Raw genomic sequence first — 19,520 nt, 5'->3', positions numbered from 1 at the left:
GGTTAAGGCTATATGCTACCAGATATTTTGTGCTGATTTTATCTCCCTTTGATAAGGTAGTAAACTATTGAAAAAATGGTAAGAATTACAGTTAACACTGCTGTAAATTGTTTGTATAACACACGGATAAAAGTTAAAAATTTTATAGTACAATAGTGATTCCTTTATAATCTATGTTTCAGGGAGTTAAATTTTTACGACGGTTTAAGCAGCTATTAAATCCTGCTCAGGTGTTTGATCTCATGAATGGAGGACCTCACCCAGGGTAACTACTTTTTTTATCTCTAATTTGAGGACTTTCACCACATAAGGATTGTGACAAAGATTATTGATTTACATGTATCTATGTCTGAACCACATAAACTTTTATTTATATATATATTTTCCAACAATGGAAACAGGTTTTGACTAAGCTTAATCAATACCAGTATCATATCAGTGTTCAGTTCAAAGTTTACGTTGAGCACACTGTAAATATGGAATGTATCCACTTGGTAAATTTATGATAAATATAGAGAAATCATTTTATTTCAAGCACGTTCCTTCATGGCCTCCATACATTATACAATAGGTTTGTTTTATTGTGACTCTCCATCATTTCTTCTTGATCCTCGTTTAATTCTAGGTTAAGACTATTCCAAAAATTTGACCAGTTCCGAATCTTGGTGTGTGGAGGTGATGGAAGTGTGGGCTGGGTACTGTCTGAGATAGATAAATTAGATCTACATAGACAGGTAAGTTTTAATGTCATTGTTAACATAGCAACATAACAAGCCAGGAAAAAGGAACCATTGTAAAACAGATATCCATTTAGGGGCATGTGTGTCGGGATGAGTTTTTAGGTCATCTGACCCAAAGGGTCAAGATGACCTATAGCCATCGTGCTTCGTCCGTCGTCGTCCGCCGTGCGTAAACTTTTCATTCAAACAACTTCTTCTCAAATACTAGAAGGTCTAGGGGGCTAATACTTGGCACAGAGTATACTGGCATGGAGCTCTATCAAGTTTGTTCAAATGAATGACCTTTACCCACTTTAAAGGTCACATGGGTCAAATATCTTGTATCTAATGTCAGATGACCGTTAAGGCCCATGGGCCTCTTGTTTAAGATCAGAATTGTTTGGTTTGCTGGGTACATCACTCCATGAATAGCCATGTCATATTGAGATAGGGTTTCTCGTAGTGGCTACAAGCTAACTCATTGAACAATATACAGGAGGCCGTTACAGGCCCTCTAGAGCAATTAGGGTTAAAGGTCATGCCAAATGACACAACCACCACAGCGAAGGGACGTCCGTTTGTCAGCCTCCTGAGAAACACAAATCACCACGGCGAGGAAGCGTCAATCCTCACACGTCGCAGATCTTTACAAATGTTTTTTCTGTTATGTGTCTTAAATATATTGACAGAACTTAAATTTCATTTTCACTGTCACCCTGTGTGCTGTTTATTAAACAAGTACTGGTGTAATTCTGTGTTGTAGTGTCAAGTTGGGGTGCTACCGTTTGGTACAGGAAATGACTTAGCACGTGTCCTCGGGTGGGGAGCAACATTTGAAGCAGATACACAACTGACTGTGATATTGGAAAAACTGGAACATTCTCAAATTAAGATGCTGGATAGGTAAGTTATTGAATGTGTGAACTGGAATTTGTTAATTTGTATTGAACCTGGCTTACAAGAAAAGTGATAGCCACTTTCTGTATAGAGGGTCATTGCCCTGGAGTTTTAATTTGCAGTCAATCCTGAATTGCTTCAGCTTACTGTATACAAGTACTAATGGTAATTGTGATGTCTTTCTGCAGTTTATCTAATTACTTAAAACTATAATGATGTGGTTTCATCACACAAGTACTTAAGTCTGTCATTTTTAGCCCACCATCTGCCTAGCCCGTCTAGTGTTGTAGTTCATTCATATGTACTTTATATTTAATATTCATTCAGTAGGGCTGTATTAGAATCGGAAAATGATACTTGAATATTCATTTTCACAGTGATATATAATGAATGTAGTCATTTGATAAAAATCATCAGTTCTCTTACTGCAGTTATTGTAAAGACAATTTCCATTTTGAATGGTAGATCACAAGTGGATTTCTTCTTCAGAATTGTAATAACTTTGTGTTGACATTTACCTGCAGATAAATCAGTAAATAATTTAATGGAAAACAAAAGTTTAAGATTTCTGACATTTACAGGTGGAGTATATGGACCTACGAGGGTACAATGCCTCCCCCTAGAAAACTGTCTCAACAGGTATGAATTAATGTAGAAATAGCACCCAAAAAATATCCTTTGTTTGTTGATTCAAATTTAATCAGCAATATAATTTTTTTTTGTAGTTTAACTTTTTCAAGTCTTGTCATTGTGAAAAATACATGCAGTAATGTTATTTGTTGTAAGGAAGTGTGCAAGATATTAACATTCAAAAGAGAACTAATTTGCAAAACAATGGTTTTTTGCATTTTGGGGTTTTTTTGTTTTGTTTTTTTTGGGGGGGGTTTCTTTCTCTCAAAAATACAGAATGTTATTTAATCTTTAAAACCTAAGGTAATGCACCTGTTCCATTTTACATCACATTCATACTTACCTCCCTTTTCTGGTTGCAGTTTGACCCTATATCAGTATATGAAGACTCTGTCGCCAATCATCTTTCCAAGATTCTACATTCCGAAGATCATTCTATTGTTATTTCTTCAGCAAAGTAAGATGTCCTTTATAAAATTCTGTGGAAAGAAAATTTGTTTGTTTTCTATTTCATTTCAGAAGTTCAGCATTTAACATTTGCAGTGAGAAATCATAATATCTTATTCATGTTTGCTAAGGAAATTAAAATGCATAAAGATAAAAATACATAATACAATTATTTTTTTGTAATGGAAATGAGATGTTTTAAAATACATATTGAGTGTTAATATAATTAATATGAGAGAAATACTAACAAAAGTTGTCTCATGTTATTTTCATGAATTTTGTTTATATTTTAGAGTGTTATGTGAAACTGTTAAAGATTTTGTTGCCAAAGTTGGAGAGTCCTATGAGGTATGTTGTTTGTGTCGAAATTTGGGTTCTACTTAGACAAATAGGATTTATTCCACTCTGTACAGTTAGACTTTGCAAAAAATAATTTTATATCTCAACCTGGATGAAATCTTAACCATAATAAAGAAGGATTCATGAGAAATCTATGTGAAATATTCTACAATTTTTTTGTCCTTGTTATGACTAAAGGACAGAATATGTTGGATTGACTGTTGATGATACAGTATGAACACATACCATGTGTACTAAATTAACATTTTGGGAAAGAAGACATTGATGAAAAACTAATTATTATTATTATATATGATACAAAAATGTAACTGGTCGAAATTACAGAATATGTTTTGTTAATATTTTTTCAGTGTAATGTACTGAATGAGAAATTAGATAGTCTGCTCGTCACTCTAAAAGAGGAAGCTCAAGCATCCACTGCAACATCTCAGGTGAGTTGTCTTAACCTCTCAGCAACATCTCAGGTGAGTTGTCTTACCCTCTCAACAACATCTCAGGTGAGTTGTCTTACCCTCTCAGCAACATCTCAGGTGAGTTGTCTTACCCTCTCAGCAACATCTCAGGTGAGTTGTCTTACCCTCTCAGCAACATCTCAGGTGATGTTGTCTTAACCTCTCAGCAACATCTCAGGTGAGTTGTCTTACCCTCTCAACAACATCTCAGGTGAGTTGTCTTACCCTCTCAGCAATATCTCAGGTGAGTTGTCTTACCCTCTCAGCAACATCTCAGTTGAGTTGTCTTACCCTCTCAGCAACATCTCAGGTGATGTTGTCTTAACCTCTCAGCAACATCTCAGATGAGTTGTCTTAACCTCTCAGCAACATCTCAGGTGAGTTGTCTTACCCTCTCAACAACATCTCAGGTGAGTTGTCTTACCCTCTCAGCAATATCTCAGGTGAGTTGTCTTACCCTCTCAGCAACATCTCAGTTGAGTTGTCTTACCCTCTCAGCAACATCTCAGGTGATGTTGTCTTAACCTCTCAGCAACATCTCAGATGAGTTGTCTTACCCTCTCAGCAATATCTCAGGTGAGTTGTCTTACCCTCTCAGCAATATCTCAGTTGAGTTGTCTTACCCTCTCAGCAACATCTCAGGTGATGTTGTCTTAACCTCTCAGCAACATCTCAGGTGAGTTGTCTTAACCTCTCAGCAACATCTCAGGTGAGTTGTCTTACCCTCTCAGCAACATCTCAGGTGAGTTGTCTTACCCTCTCAGGAACATCTCAGGTGAGTTGATTAATCCTCTCAGCAACATCTCAGTTAAGTTGTCTAACCCTCTTAACAGAATCTCAGGTAAGTCAACTTACATTTATATCAGCATATTGGGTAAGATGTCTTGCACTCCCACAAACATCTAGGGGAACTCAATCACATATAACATTATGATAACCCATGAAACATATTTTTTGTCTTGTAATGTTTTCTCGGTACAATGTATTTGTCATTTAATGGATACCAAAAAGTACTTTATTACAATGGGATTTGTGATCTGCCATGTGAATTGTGATTTGCCTATTTTCCAAAAGAACTTGCCTATGATATACCTAGAACTTCACTATGATATACCACTTTCCCAACAGGACTTAGTATTTGCCTGTATCCCAACATACCACATTTGAGATTCACTAATTTTCCTTATAGAACTTCCCTATGATTTAATAGTTTCCCCACAGGACTGATGATTTACAGAGGTGTGATTTGCCTGTTTTAGGTACAGAGTCACCACGAGGAGTCAGATCCAGTGATGGTAACTCCGGATAACGATGTAGTTCCTGGAGAAATTAGCGTGCCTCCTAAAACAAAAACTGTAAGTAGATGAGGACTTGTTTGGGAGATGTGTCCCTCATTTTCGATATATTGTGTTAATAGGATAGAGTTAATTTCATGGACTTTCACATCAGTATGTTAAGGTAGTTCCCATTTAATGCTAGACAAACTTTTGAGAGCTGTTTTGTGTCTTTAAGAAGTCAGAGTAAAATTTTCCTGTATTTGTTAAGTTTACTGATTAATTACTAAGGAAATTTTCCAAACTTCTGCTTCATTTTCACCATGTTTTGTTTACTGGTATGAATTCAGTTCTACTTTTCATGCCATTATCTTCATGAACATTGATTTATTTTTTCAGGCAATTTTCAAACCCAGAGATGCCTTGATGTCCCGGGCAAATAGCCTAAAAAAGGCAATACGACAGATAATAGAACACACAGAGAGAGGTGAGAGCAATACTTACTGGGAGGTTTGTATTCAGTTAACATTGTGTGAGAAGACAAAATGGGTGTTGATATTAAAGGTACTTGTTATTGCTGCCTTTTTTAGTTCACCATCATCAGATTTGCCTGTGTCCCTAGTCGTGACCATTTGATTTTTGGGACAGATCGGGGAAAAAATGTCTGACAGGCGGCAATCTATGATTTTTTCACTATTTCTAGAGAATTAATAACTAAATTTTTCTCAAGTATAGGGGCCCCTTGGTCCCTTGTTGCTTCCATTTGATTTTTGGTCAGGTGGCCATCTTGGATTTTGATTTAGAAAGTTTGTTATAGATACTTCTTGAGGACTACAGCAGTGATGTTTCTCAAATTTCATGTGTTTGTTCCCCTTGATCCTTACTTGTGCCTTTTCCAGTTTGTGGATTGATTAGAAAAACAAAATGGCTGACAGTCAGCCATCTTGGAATCGCCAAGTAAAGATTGCTATCCCTTTTTCTTAAGAAGTACTGAATGGATCTCTCTTTTTATGTTTTCAGCTGTAGATGAGCAAAATGCACAGACAGAACAACAACTTGGTTTGATCCATGAGTCACGGTCAATAGGTAGCACAGAACATCTGAATGTGGAGTCTGGGGGTCGAGGTTTGGTGACAGATACCGAGACTTCACACTCAGCTCCAACATTTTCCATCTTTACCTCAGAGGTCGCCCCTGTCTCCCCTCTTCTCAATCCTCGTAACCATGGTAAGTTTTAAAGAAGAAGTTAAAACCTTTTAAATCATCTTCCAAGGAAAGTAAGTAAAAAGTAGACAAGATATCTCATTGAAGAAGAATCAGTTTAACTTTAGAAAAATTAAGAGATTGGGCTGAATTTAGTAGACATAAAGTTATGAGAAATATTTTCATTAATTTTAGTATAAGAATCTACAAGAAATTTTTCCAAAAATAGTTTTTAGATGTGATAAGTTCAATAACTGCTCCTTGATTATGAAAACTAATACCATAAACCAATAAGGCAGGAAATATTTCACAAAAACTCATCACTGCCAACTTCTTAACTTCATTAAAAAATAATCATTGATTAAGATTCATGAAAGGGTATTACCTTGAAACAGTGTAGGAGATTAAGATAGGAAATAATGATATCCACAACAAATAATTTAGTTTCCAGTATTGTTTTATTGTTTATCATTTATCTAAACATTTAGAATATTACTTTCCAGATGGTCAGAGATCTCCAAAGATTGAGGAGCCTACAACGTCCCGCAGAATTAGCAGCATGAGTATGTTTAATAGAACATCAAGTCTTGGGTCTAATTTATCTGGCCAGACCCGTGAGAAAAGTCCCAACAAAGAGAGCATTCCAGTCCCATTGATGGGCTTCCCCTTCTGTGATTATAGTGTACTCCCTAGTAAGTGGAATCTTTTAATGTATGTAGGAACAGAGTAGTGTCAAATGAGAAATAGAATCATGTAAGTCTGTCAAATAAAAACTAGAATTGACAATAAATCAGGTCTGTTAAATAAAAACTAAAATTGACAATAAATCCTAACTGATGAACAAATTTTTTTATGAGTAAGGAATCTTGCACATTTTTCCTTTTCAAGCACTTTGGTGAAATTTTTACCTTTTGCTCTCTTTTAAGGTTTGTACTACGCTGTATACTTACATGTTTAAGTATTGCTGGGAAGTTAGCAAGTTAACATAAACCTAACACTGCACTTTATCTACAGGTTTAAGTAGTAGTATTGCTGGGAAGTTAGCAAGTTAACATAAACCTAACACTGCACTTTATCTACAGGTTTAAGTAGTAGTATTGCTGGGAAGTTAGCAAGTTAACATAAACCTAACACTGCACTACACTCTAAATTTACAGGTTTAAGTAGTAGTATTGCTGGGAAGTTAGCAAGTTATCATAAACCTAACACTGCACTACACTCTAAATCTACAGGTTTAAGTAGTAGTATTGCTGGGAAGTTAGCAAGTTATCATAAACCTAACACTGCACTACACTGTATACTTACATGTTTAAGTAGTAGTATTGCTGGGAAGTTAGCAGGTATATCTAAGGTTTAAGTAGTAGTATTGCTGGGAAGTTAGCAAGTTATCATAAACCTAACACTGCACTACACTGTATACTTACATGTTTAAGTATTGCTGGGAAGTTAGCAAGTTAACTTAAACCTAACACTGTACTACACTGTATATCTACAGGTTTAAGTAGTAGTATTGCTGGGAAGTTAGCAAGTTATCATAAACCTAACACTGCACTTTACTCTATCTACAGGTTTAAGTAGTAGTATTGCTGGGAAGTTAGCAAGTTATCATAAACCTGTATATCTACAGGTTTAAGTAGTAGTATTGCTGGGAAGTTAGCAAGTTATCATAAACCTAACACTGTACTACACTGTATATCTACAGGTTTAAGTAGTAGTATTGCTGGGAAGTTAGCAAGTTATCATAAACCTAACACTGCACTACATTCTAAATCTACAGGTTTAAGTAGTAGTATTGCTGGGAAGTTAGCAAGTTATCATAAACCTAACACTGCACTACATTCTAAATCTACTTTAAGTAGTATCTACAGGTTTAAGTATATCTAGTAGTATTGCTGGGAAGTTAGCAAGTATATCTACAGGTTTAAGTAGTAGTATTGCAAGTTAAACCTAACACTGCACTTTACTCTATCTACAGGTTTAAGTAGTAGTATTGCTGGGAAGTTACTTAACATACCTAACACTGTACTACACTGTATATCTACAGGTTTAAGTAGTAGTATTGCTGGGAAGTTAGCAAGTTAACATAAACCTAACACTGTACTACACTGTATATCTACAGGTTTAAGTAGTAGTATTGCTGGGAAGTTAGCAAGTTAACTTAAACCTAACACTGCACTTTACTCTATCTACAGGTTTAAGTAGTAGTATTGCTGGGAAGTTAGCAAGTTAACATAAACCTAACACTGTACTACACTGTATATCTACAGGTTTAAGTAGTAGTATTGCTGGGAAGTTAGCAAGTTAACATAAACCTAACACTGTACTACACTGTATATCTACAGGTTTAAGTAGTAGTATTGCTGGGAAGTTAGCAAGTTAACTTAAACCTAACACTGCACTTTACTCTATCTACAGGTTTAAGTAGTAGTATTGCTGGGAAGTTAGCAAGTTAACATAAACCTAACACTGCACTCTATCTACAGGTTTAAGTAGTAGTATTGCTGGGAAGTTAGCAGGTGGCAGTTTCATCAGTAAGGTACTGCTGGCCAATGCTGATGCCTTGTGTGCTGCAGCCTCCCCTCTTATGGAGGAGGATATTCCTCCGTAAGTATATTCTCTTGTATCTTTAATATTAATTTGCTTTAAGGCAGGAGTAGTCAGCACTTACTGACATTCTCAGATGTTTACACTGCTGGTCAAATATTTCAAAACAATTTGTTGGAACAGAGTGCTTTTGTTTCATTTTAGTTTTACTGTATATAGATAAAACTTTCATGTCATCATTCAACTGAGATCAATTTTATCCAGTAAACAGTTGATGAAACTGTGGTTGTATTTATTTTTGACTGCCTTATATTGCACCTTACAGAGAAGAGTACATGGAGAGGTGTGTCATGAACAACTATTTTGGTATAGGCCTGGACGCCAAGATTACACTTGACTTCCAAAACAAACGAGAAGTCCATCCAGAGAAGTGCAGGTTTGTCAGAAGTTTTTATATTTATGGTTTTTTTATTCACTTGTTAATTTTATTTAAGATTAGACAACTTGAAGTACCCGGTAGTCTTGATATTGCATCATGTATCATCAAATCTTGATATTGGCCTTAAATCCTACATGTAAGATAAAAAAATTTGACACCAAATCTTAACTTTATACGCAGGAGTCGAACAAAAAACATGATGTGGTACGGAGTGTTAGGTGGTAAAGAAATCCTGCATCGGACATTTAAGAACCTTGACCAGCGTGTCCAGTTAGAATGTGATGGTCAGCGGATTCCACTTCCTTCATTACAGGGCATCGTCATCCTCAACATTCCAAGGTAAAAGTTGTTACTTTTCTGATCACCTAGAAATTTCACATACTGGAAACTTTACCCCCAAGGAACCTTAGGGGTGGGACTAAAAGCTTTATATAGGAAAAGTACATTTTTTAGCATATTTTGTATAATTTACATTGGAAATATTTAGAATTATCAGTAAAAGGACGACAATTTGATGATATCCCCATATTGGTCCTGGTTGACCTCCGGGGCTGATGAGTGGGAAAATCTTCTCCTTAACACCCAGATTTGGTAGAATCAAATGGTCTTCATGGATGGAAGGGTCTTAAGTGCTTTACTGAAAAGGTGAATTTCATGACCTAAAGGTTCCCCTCCCTCTGTGAAGGAGGTAAAGTTTAGTATAGTTTTGTAGGAAAATTTCATTTTTGAGCATAATTTCCCACTGGAAAGAATTATTAATATAGGATGACAGTTTTCATGATAAGCATATATTGATACTTGCTGACCCTCACGGGCTTAAAACATATCACTTCAGTCTTACTATCATCAAATTCTTTTTCATGACACTTAAAGCTACCTACCCTGTAAATTCATATTTGATATTGCTTTCCTCGGTTGAACATCAAGGTGTATATAAAGTTGTGCGATACACAAGTACATTGTATAAAACGATGTAAGTCTGTGTCCGTCGAGATATTTCATGAATAGCAAAAACTAAGGTGTTTGTGGGAAAAAAATGTGAAGTCATATTTTAAGCCTGAAGAAAAATAGAACTAGATTTGATTGTTAGCCAGTTTAGATATGGTGAATCCTGATAATATTGACTGTGTGGCTGAGCTGGTAGTAAATGGTTGTATTTCTCAGGAAGCTGAGAAAGGGACAGGTCAGTACTGTCATGGTAGTGTTACCCAAATCGTTCTGAATGACATATAATGGGCCTACCCTGTGATGGTTGGTGAGCTAGGTATGAGGTAGTACAAAGGGACTCTTGTCTCAAAATGACCGTGGATATTATAAGGGTGATAAGCTCAACTTACAAACACACTGGTAAAATATAACGAAAGGTAATGTTGATTATTTATGTTTTGACAGCTATGGCGGAGGATCCAATTTCTGGGGAGGCACTAAAGAAGATGATGTAAGTAAGGTTGCTGTAGAGTGAAATTCTGAAAAATTTTTAGTTGAAGCTGGTAAAAAGAATGCTTTGCTCTCAGTTTGAAATAAATAATGTTCAGTTTTTACATCACAGGATACTAACAGATGATATCCAGATAATACAAGACAATGACAAGACTGATAGTTCTTCCACTGATAATAGATTTAGTATAATTGGAAGTTAATTGAAATTATGATATTTTGTTACAGACATTCCAAGCCCCTAGTTTTGATGATAAGATACTAGAAGTGGTAGCAGTGTTTGGTTCTGTACAGATAGCTATGTCTCGGGTTCTGGACATCCAGCAACATCGCATAGCACAGGTAAAAAGAGGACATATAAACCACACTAGTACATACAAAATACTGTAATTTGCTTTGTTATTAATATTTGTTAGGTTTTCGATACCTGTAGATATTGATATATATATATACAGTGAACCCCACTTATTATGATAGCACATATTATGATATTCCATGTACTGAATTTTGCTCGTATACATTAAGAGAAAAAAATTACTGTGGTATTGTCCATCGTGAGATATTGGTTATTATGATGTCTTCAATGTTATTTTTTTCTAAATCTGGAAAATACAATGTCATATATGTGGGTTCCACTGTATAAGAAAATGATAGGTTTACTGTAGAGTCGTTAATTTTCCAGGGGTACACTTAATCCACAAATTCATAACTTTTAAAGTTAGTATAAGAAGATATATTAAATAATATTTATCCATGAAATCAAATGTTCATAAAACCACAAAAATTGGGCTCCATGAAAATTTACTATTTTGCAGTATAAAAATTATACACCAAGATGTGCAGATCACTACTAAGTATTTGTGTTTAATGTGTAGTGTCGGAAGGTGAAGATCACAATCATGGGGGACGAGGCAGTCCCAGTACAGGTGGATGGGGAGGCATGGATGCAGCCGCCAGGCTACATTCGTATTGTTCATAAAAATCGTGCTCAGATGTTGACAAGAGATCGGGTATGTATTGCTCATCACCACACCATGGCAGGCATCATTTAGCCTGTCAATTCAATATAGCAGACTAGAATCATTTAGCCAGACAGTACACCATGGCAGACATGAATCAGTTGGCCAGACAGTATACCATAGCAGGCATCATTTAGCCAGACAGTACACCATGGCAGACATGAATCAGTTAGACAGGCAGTACACCATGGCAGACAGGAATCATTTAGCCTGTCAGTACATGTCATTTGACAAGATTTTAGGCGAGTGACATAACAGGATAAGAATACTTCACAAAATGTACTCTGGCTCACTTTTCACAGTTGTAACTTGATGTTTGTTCAACTATCTTCATCTGTAACAAGTGTTAAACAGGCTGAACCAGACAGCATTTTTTGAATGCAACTTTAAATCTCTATAGAAAACAACACAACTACAAAATGTTGGAATGAAGGTCATTGTAATTTGCAGGCCTTTGAGAGCATCCTGAAGTCATGGTCGGAAAAACAGAAGACGGAAAGAATGACCAGTGTCCAGCCTGTTGCACTGTCTGAAGAGGAGTGTGTGGTTCTTCAGAACTTTGTAGATGTTGCCTCTGCTCTCATTAAATGGTGAGGACTTATCTTGATCTTGTCCTAAACTTCAGGGGTCTTACAGGAGGTTTGACTTAATCTTCTGTATTTATACAGAAACTGATGAAGTCGAGGCCTGATAAGGCTGATGTTTTATATGAAGGCAAGGTTCCAAAGAGGGGTTTTTGGCCCATTATCAATTGCTGGGTTTATCAAATCACTATTTGTCTATAGTCAATTGCCTTTCTCTAAGTACTCTCTGTCAGCACTATTGCTCTTTGCAAACTTTCACATTATGTTCAGAAGAAATTTTAATTTTGAAACCTGAGGATCAAAGTTGGAAAGAAATTATTAAGAAGGCCATCAAGAATGCTTAATAGTGATCTTTCACCTGTATGTCCCTCAGGGTATTTGGCTGTAAACAAGCTGAGAACAAAGTTTGTTCAGATGAATTGCCTTGACCCACTTCAAAATTCACAGTAGTGAAATACATCTTTAAAAGATTAAGAGACTCAGGGACATGATACACGTGTCATAATCTTTACATAAGCAAGAAGCTGCAGATTTCGGGGTCAGTTTGTTGCTGTAATGAAGGACTAGAAAATTTGGTATTTGTTTCTTTAATGAAATTTATCCATTTAAGAAAGGTTTTGCAAAGCATAGATTAAGATGTTCTGACAAAAATATTTGATTAGTAGGGAAAATGATCATATGAATATCATGTGTTTCTATCAATCTGAAATTGACTCACTTGTGAATTAAAAACAACAAAGCTGGCTGTTCAATCTTTCTTTCTGGCGTAGAATAATGAATTTATTTCCCATCATGCATTCTTATCCTGGACAGTGTGAAAGTGGCAGCTTTAAACTACAGTACCATTGAGCAGGAGTTATTCCCCTTGGCAACCCAGGCCTCAGAATACATGGACAGGCTGTACCCCTCAGGTAGATTGGCTGAGGTAAGTAGTACAAGTTTGTTTCATGTCATCAGGTTTTGGTGGGAAATCTCAACACACACGCACACCTTTTCTCCTCCCAAAAATATATGTAAATATTTATTAAACTTCTTGTGTTTTCCCCCTGATTTTGTGTACATTTTAAACTAAATCAGAAGTATCTGGTGATTTCCAACAGGGATTGAAACTCTGTACAAGCTTCGAAACAAAACCCCACTTTCAGAGTTTGAAGCTGCAATAAATTTGAGGCTAAAATGATTATAAAAAAATAATTTTATAAATACCAAACCAGGAGTCTTCACTTGAACTGAAATATTGTCCTCCACTAATAGAGGTGCATCAAGAAGTTATTTCATCCCTGAACATTTACAGGTTAACAGTTTTCTTATGCTACATACGATGTAGCCACTGTTTTATTGTTAATCAAATTTCTATATTATGTCAGTTTAATTAAGCCATCTACAAAATGTAAACTTACAAGAACAATTAAAGACAGAAAATTAGCATTATATGGAGAAGAAAATTTCTCACTTTTTCTGTTTCTTATTTGTTAGCTGGACACTACGGATTCCGACTCATACCAGGTTTATAATCCTATTGTTCTTGGCTTGCGTATTTGTGTGGTTTTGTGATGCTGTTGTTGGTAGTTGCTGTTTATAATTTCAAGAACACCCATTCAGGATTGTTATTAACAAGGTCACCCACTCAGGGCTGTTATTATCAAGGTCATCCACTCAGGGCTGTTATTAACAAGCTCACCCATTCAGGATTGTTATTAACAAGGTCACCCACTCAGGGCTGTTATTAACAAGCTCACCCATTCAGGATTGTTATTAACAAGGTCACCCACTCAGGGCTGTTATTAACAAGCTCACCCACTCAGGGCTGTTATTATCAAGGTCATCCACTCAGGGCTGTTATTAACAAGCTCACTCACCCAGGGCTGTTATTATCAAGGTCATCCACTCAGGGCTGTTATTAACAAGCTCACCCACTCAGGGCTGTTATTAACAAGCTCACCCACTCAGGGCTGTTATTATCAAGGTCATCTATTCAGAGATTTTACCATCATGGTTAGCCATGTCTATATATCTTTTTTTTCACATGAAATATATTGATGATTCACATGCCACTGTCACAGAAGTTTATGTTATATGTCAAAGTCACACAATTTAATATTCCATAAGATGAGGTCCTACATCAAGGTCAAATTACTGAAGGTCATTACAAAAATATCAGAATCCATGGCTGACATCACAGATTGGAGTTGATTAGTATGCTTTGATAGAGACTTCACTACAGCACATGTCACATGTATAGATTGTTTGAATACAGTCCCCGCCCCTCGAGGTGTGTTTGGATGCAGCCTCTATCCCACACACTGATTAGATACATCCTCCTCCCATGAGATGTGTTTTGATGGTCTGATGCAGCCTGTATCCCACACATTGATTAGATACATCCTCTTCCCATGAGATGTGTTTTGATGATCTGATGCAGCCTCTATCCCACACACTGATTAGATACATCCTCCTCCCATGAGATGTGTTTTGATGGTCTGATGCAGCCTGTATCCCACACATTGATTAGATACATCCTCTTCCCATGAGATGTGTTTTGATGATCTGATGCAGCCTCTATCCCACACACTGATTAGATACATCCTCCTCCCATGAGATGTGTTTTGATGGTCTGATGCAGCCTCTATCACACACACTGATTAGATACATCCTCCCCCCATGAGACATGTTTTGATGGTCTGATGCAGCCTCTATCCCACGCACCGATTAGATACATCCTCTTCCCATGAGACATGTTTTGATGGTCTGATGCAGCCTCTATCCCACACACTGATTAGATACATCCTCCTCCCATGAGACATGTTTTGATGACCTGATGCAGCCTCTATCCCACACACTGATTAGATACATCCTCCTCCCATGAGATGTGTTTTGATGGTCTGATGCAGCCTCTATCACACACACTGATTAGATACATCCTCCCCCCATGAGACATGTTTTGATGGTCTGATGCAGCCTCTATCCCACGCACCGATTAGATACATCCTCTTCCCATGAGACATGTTTTGATGGTCTGATGCAGCCTCTATCCCACACACTGATTAGATACATCCTCCTCCCATGAGACATGTTTTGATGACCTGATGCAGCCTCTATCCCACACACTGATTAGATACATCCTCCTCCCATGAGATGTGTTTTGATGGTCTGATGCAGCCTCTATCCCACACACTGATTAGATACATCCTCCTCCCATGAGACGTGTTTTGATGGTCTGATGCAGCCTCTATCCCACACACTGATTAGATACATCCTCCTCCCATGAGATGTGTTTTGATGACCTGATGCAGCCTCTATCCCACACACTGTGTTTCTGGTTGACACAGCCACTATCTTACTAATTCACACTTTTGATACAGCCTCTACCCCACAATGAGTATTATGAAACAGGCGGCGCTCCACATGCAGTGTTTTGATACAAACCCAACCCCACATAGTGTTTTTGACACAGCCTTATCTTATGAGTTGTGTTTGAGTTCCTATCCTGTAAGGTGTATTTTGATACAGCTCCTACCCCACACAATGTGGCGTGTTTTGATATAGCCCTTATCCCATATACAATATTACATTGAGACAAACTCAAGATGGTGTCCAGCATGTATTCTACCCATCCATCAGACACTGAAACAGTTAAAAAAACTGAAATGCTTACATTTATAGACACTTCCAGCAATGTATTGAAACAATCATTATTTAGTATACATAAATGATTAAAGTTTATATTGTGAAGATTTGTGCGTCAGATGAAGCATGGTTATTTTTAGTATCATACTAAGGATGTCAATTTGCTATTTGGTTATTGATCTGATTCAGTTTTCAAATATTTGAATATTTATTTTCATGTAGATTCTACACGGTACAAAACATTTACAGGGCAGTGACTATACATCACTGTAATGGTATCATTTTACCATTATTGTATAGAACAGTATCTGAAATCACTGGAGTTTTCAATATGATGAACAAAGTGTGTAAATAGTGTAACTGAAATTGTTGTAAGAAATAAGATCAATTTCTGGACTTATTTGTCTTTTGAACTCAGATTTAAAAATGGTAAAATAACAAACGTGAAAATTGTATGAAACGATGTCATAGCAAATGATAAGATAAGAACACACAGATATATCCACACATGTTTTAACACTCAGAAAAAGGCTTTGTTAGTAAAGTATAAACATCACATTTTCAAAAGAATAATTGTTGACATACTTCATAACATACATTGTTTCACAATTAGCATATATACGAAAGTAACGTGAACATCAAATCCACATCTGGTACAGTAGTTCTCTTTGTTATATATGAAAATTTCTAATATGAATATTCAAATATCATTTCCAATTTGAACATCTCCGTACCAAAGGAATATTCGTTGATGATATCCATTGACATCCCTAGTATATACATGTATAGATATTTCATGTTTGTTTTGTTTTGGTATTTTTATTTTTATTTTCATTTTAATTTTTAGAGTTTTTATCGCAGTCTTTTTTAGCATGGTTGAATTAATTTTTAGCTCATTTGACCCAAAAAGCCAAGTGAGCTTACAGCATACAGTGGCATCCAACTTTTGTGCGTCAAAATTTTTGTACAAATTGCTACTTTTCATGAATATCAGAGTAGCTCTTGATCAAAATTTATCAGAAACATTATTGTGGGAAAAGTTTCAGTGGTGGGTCACTGACCAAAGGGGCCTGAGGTATGGGGCCCAAAAGGAAAATTTTGCAAGTTCTTGAAAACCTTAAAATTTTTTGGATTTTTGCCAAATTAGATAGGAAACATTCTTGAATGAAAGGGAATCAGTTTCATATAAATAGTAGATCCTTGAATAGGGAATAAAGAGCAAATTTTAAAACTCCTACTCCTCCAAAATGAATGATTTGATTCAGCTCATATTTGGATGAATGGGATTCAGTTTTGTTTAAACAGGGGGTCTCGGCTGTCTCAGGTTGGAGGGACAGGGCCAAGGAGGTGAAATAAAATAAATTGTTGGAAATCCTTATCCTGTAGGAACGGCAGGATTCTGTGTTAATTTAGTCTGAAGTATGAATGGTTTGGCCGATCTCCAAGGGACAGTGGGTTGGTGCCCTATGTGAAAATACTTTATATAGTGTGTGATGTGTAATTTGATATTTAGAATTCCTTTTCTTTAGTTCTGATAAAGCAATTTCAGTCAACCAAAACAAGATGAGTGATACAGGTCCAATGGGCCTCTTGTCATGTATTTTTGTCTCCTATATATTACAATTTGCTTTTTAAAACAATGATGACAGTTCAATAATCATCTTAACAAGAAGGGAGCTTTACACAAATCACATGTAAAATTATAGAGAGACATGAACCAAGGAAAACCATGAAATTTTGGAAAATGATACAGAATGTAGAATAGAAAATGTAGAGGAAATGATCACAGAAGTTGATATTTCTTTTTATTTTGTAGCCAACGTTACGGAGTCAGGTGATAGATTTTGTCCGAAGTGTTCAGAACCTTTACAACGAGGCCAATACATTCCTTACTGATAAGGCTCCTGTAATGGTAAGTATTCTGACTTTCTATTTTAAGACAGAATTTCACAATAATTTAAATTCGTTCTTCAGGTTGATGGACGAATTCTATACAAGTATCACTGAAACTTTGATATGGGTTATTGACAGAGACTACAGCCTGAGTTGATGGATCGGCTAAGTGTGGCGTTGGCCCAGCTGGAGACGGAGCTTCAGAAGATGACAAGTATGTGTGGAATCATGACATCAGTATCCCGAGCAGTTTCGCAGGAGGAGGTTAGCAGCACCTCCATCCTAGAGGTAACCAATCATTCTCTTCTACCTTGCCTTTTGTTGGTAAGAAATGTTCACAATTTTTGTAACATTATAATATTTATCTATATCATTCATAACCTGTCCACATATAAACTTTGAGTTTAGAGGGACAGTGTGATTTTCATGGTTCTGTTTGCTTACTATCAGATTCCAGTGCATACAGTAGAACCGAAAAGAAAGCCAGGAAAACTGAAACAGGTTTACAGTAAACTAAAGGGCAAAGGTCGTGACAAGGACAAGGACAGCAAAGGCTTCCCCTTACGTAAGTATTGCATAAGGTAGATATAAGATGAAAGGTCATGACAAAGGAAAAAAAGCAGTGAATGCTATAAATAATCTATACTGTAAACTTAAGGTCAAATGTCATGATAAAAATGAAAGTAAAGAATTCATTCTCTCGTACATATATGAATATTCTGTACAGGTCATGATAAAGACAAGCAATGAATGTTGTTTCTATTGAAAAAATCACATGTTTACACTATCTGCTTATTTGAACTGACTGGAGATTTACCAGAAATATTCTGTAATTTACACTGGAAGTGAAAAGCAAGAAAGAAAATACCAACATGTTAATAGAATCTTAATTCAAACTCAAATTTAGTGAAACTACAGCAAAATATAAACAAAAGAAATACTTACATGGATTTACACCACTATGGTGTATAATCTATTTACTATATGATGTGGAATCTTTACCTTTTCACTGTGCACTGAATAAAAAGTCTCTCTGTTTCAATAGAATATTTGAATCGAGGAATGGTGCCATTGTCTGGTGTTTTTACGCATGCCTTGTGTATAAGTCCACCCTTTATACATGTTTTTGCACTATAAATTATGATGTTCCAGCTTTCCATGTACAATCATGGACGTTAGAGGAAGTGGCCATGTGGTTGGAGAACCTGTCTCTGGCTGAGTACAAGGAATCTTTTATAAGCCATGAAATACGAGGAACAGAGCTTCTTTCTCTGGACAAGGGTGATATACAGGTATTTCAACAGTCTTTTCATTCATAATAAACCAGTACTGAAGGAAAATTTCAATTGCTTTTTTTCCCAATACTTTCCAATAGAAAAGTTTATGGAGTTAATCAGAGCTTATGGCCAATGGCTAATTCCTTGTGTGATTTTATGTATATTGTTTTGTTCTGCAGGACCTTGGTGTATCTAAGGTTGGTCATGTAAAGCGAATACAGCAAGGAATCAAGGACCTAAACAACAGACAGTTTAGCTGTGTGAAAGACAACTCGTGACAGCAGTTCCCTCGAACCTAAACAACAGACAGTTTACTTGTGTGAAAGACAACTCGTGACAGCAGTTCCCTCGAACCTAAACAACAGACAGTTTACCTGTGTGAAAGACAACTCGTGACAGCAGTTCCCTCGTACCTTAACAACAGACAGTTTACCTGTGTGAAAGACAACTTGTGACAGCAGTTCCCTCGAACCTAAACAACAGACAGTTTACTTGTGTGAAAAACAACTCGTGACAGCAGTTCCCTCGAACCTAAACAACAGACAGTTCATCTGTGTGAAGGACACCTCGTGACAGCAGTTCCCTCGAACCTTAACAACAGACAGTTTACCTGTGTGAAAGACACCTCTTGACAGTAGTTCCCACGGACCTAAACAACAGACAGTTTACCTGTGTGAAGGACACCTCATGACAGCAGCATCTAAGGACCTAAACAACA

The 19,520-nt window shown here is 36.5% G+C and overlaps 1 protein-coding gene across 1 annotated transcript in view; it reads left to right on the top strand.

The window, feature by feature from the left end:
- The window catches only part of LOC132561986 (diacylglycerol kinase delta-like), a 109,064-nt gene extending 89,984 nt beyond the window's left edge, over positions 1-19,080 (top strand). Inside the window, exons 11-34 of the mRNA XM_060226713.1 lie at positions 183-265; positions 626-734; positions 1,483-1,622; positions 2,198-2,255; positions 2,609-2,703; positions 2,987-3,041; positions 3,404-3,484; positions 4,765-4,860; positions 5,179-5,266; positions 5,800-6,006; positions 6,486-6,674; positions 8,466-8,586; positions 8,852-8,962; positions 9,146-9,304; positions 10,358-10,403; positions 10,631-10,744; positions 11,278-11,412; positions 11,872-12,011; positions 12,819-12,930; positions 17,449-17,544; positions 17,664-17,813; positions 17,976-18,090; positions 18,678-18,817; positions 18,982-19,080. Coding sequence (XP_060082696.1) covers positions 183-265; positions 626-734; positions 1,483-1,622; positions 2,198-2,255; positions 2,609-2,703; positions 2,987-3,041; positions 3,404-3,484; positions 4,765-4,860; positions 5,179-5,266; positions 5,800-6,006; positions 6,486-6,674; positions 8,466-8,586; positions 8,852-8,962; positions 9,146-9,304; positions 10,358-10,403; positions 10,631-10,744; positions 11,278-11,412; positions 11,872-12,011; positions 12,819-12,930; positions 17,449-17,544; positions 17,664-17,813; positions 17,976-18,090; positions 18,678-18,817; positions 18,982-19,080 — 2,739 coding nt within the window. The remainder of the gene's footprint in view (positions 1-182; positions 266-625; positions 735-1,482; positions 1,623-2,197; positions 2,256-2,608; positions 2,704-2,986; positions 3,042-3,403; positions 3,485-4,764; positions 4,861-5,178; positions 5,267-5,799; positions 6,007-6,485; positions 6,675-8,465; positions 8,587-8,851; positions 8,963-9,145; positions 9,305-10,357; positions 10,404-10,630; positions 10,745-11,277; positions 11,413-11,871; positions 12,012-12,818; positions 12,931-17,448; positions 17,545-17,663; positions 17,814-17,975; positions 18,091-18,677; positions 18,818-18,981) is intronic.
- Positions 19,081-19,520: the final 440 nt, after the last annotated feature.

This window comes from Ylistrum balloti, unplaced genomic scaffold, assembly GCF_031769215.1.
Source record: "Ylistrum balloti isolate Yb309-2 unplaced genomic scaffold, AGI_CSIRO_Ybal_v1 Utg371318, whole genome shotgun sequence".
Classification (NCBI taxonomy): Eukaryota; Metazoa; Mollusca; class Bivalvia; order Pectinida; family Pectinidae; genus Ylistrum; species Ylistrum balloti.
Note: the sequence above shows the minus strand (reverse complement) of the source record. Positions and strands in the feature narration are given on the sequence as shown.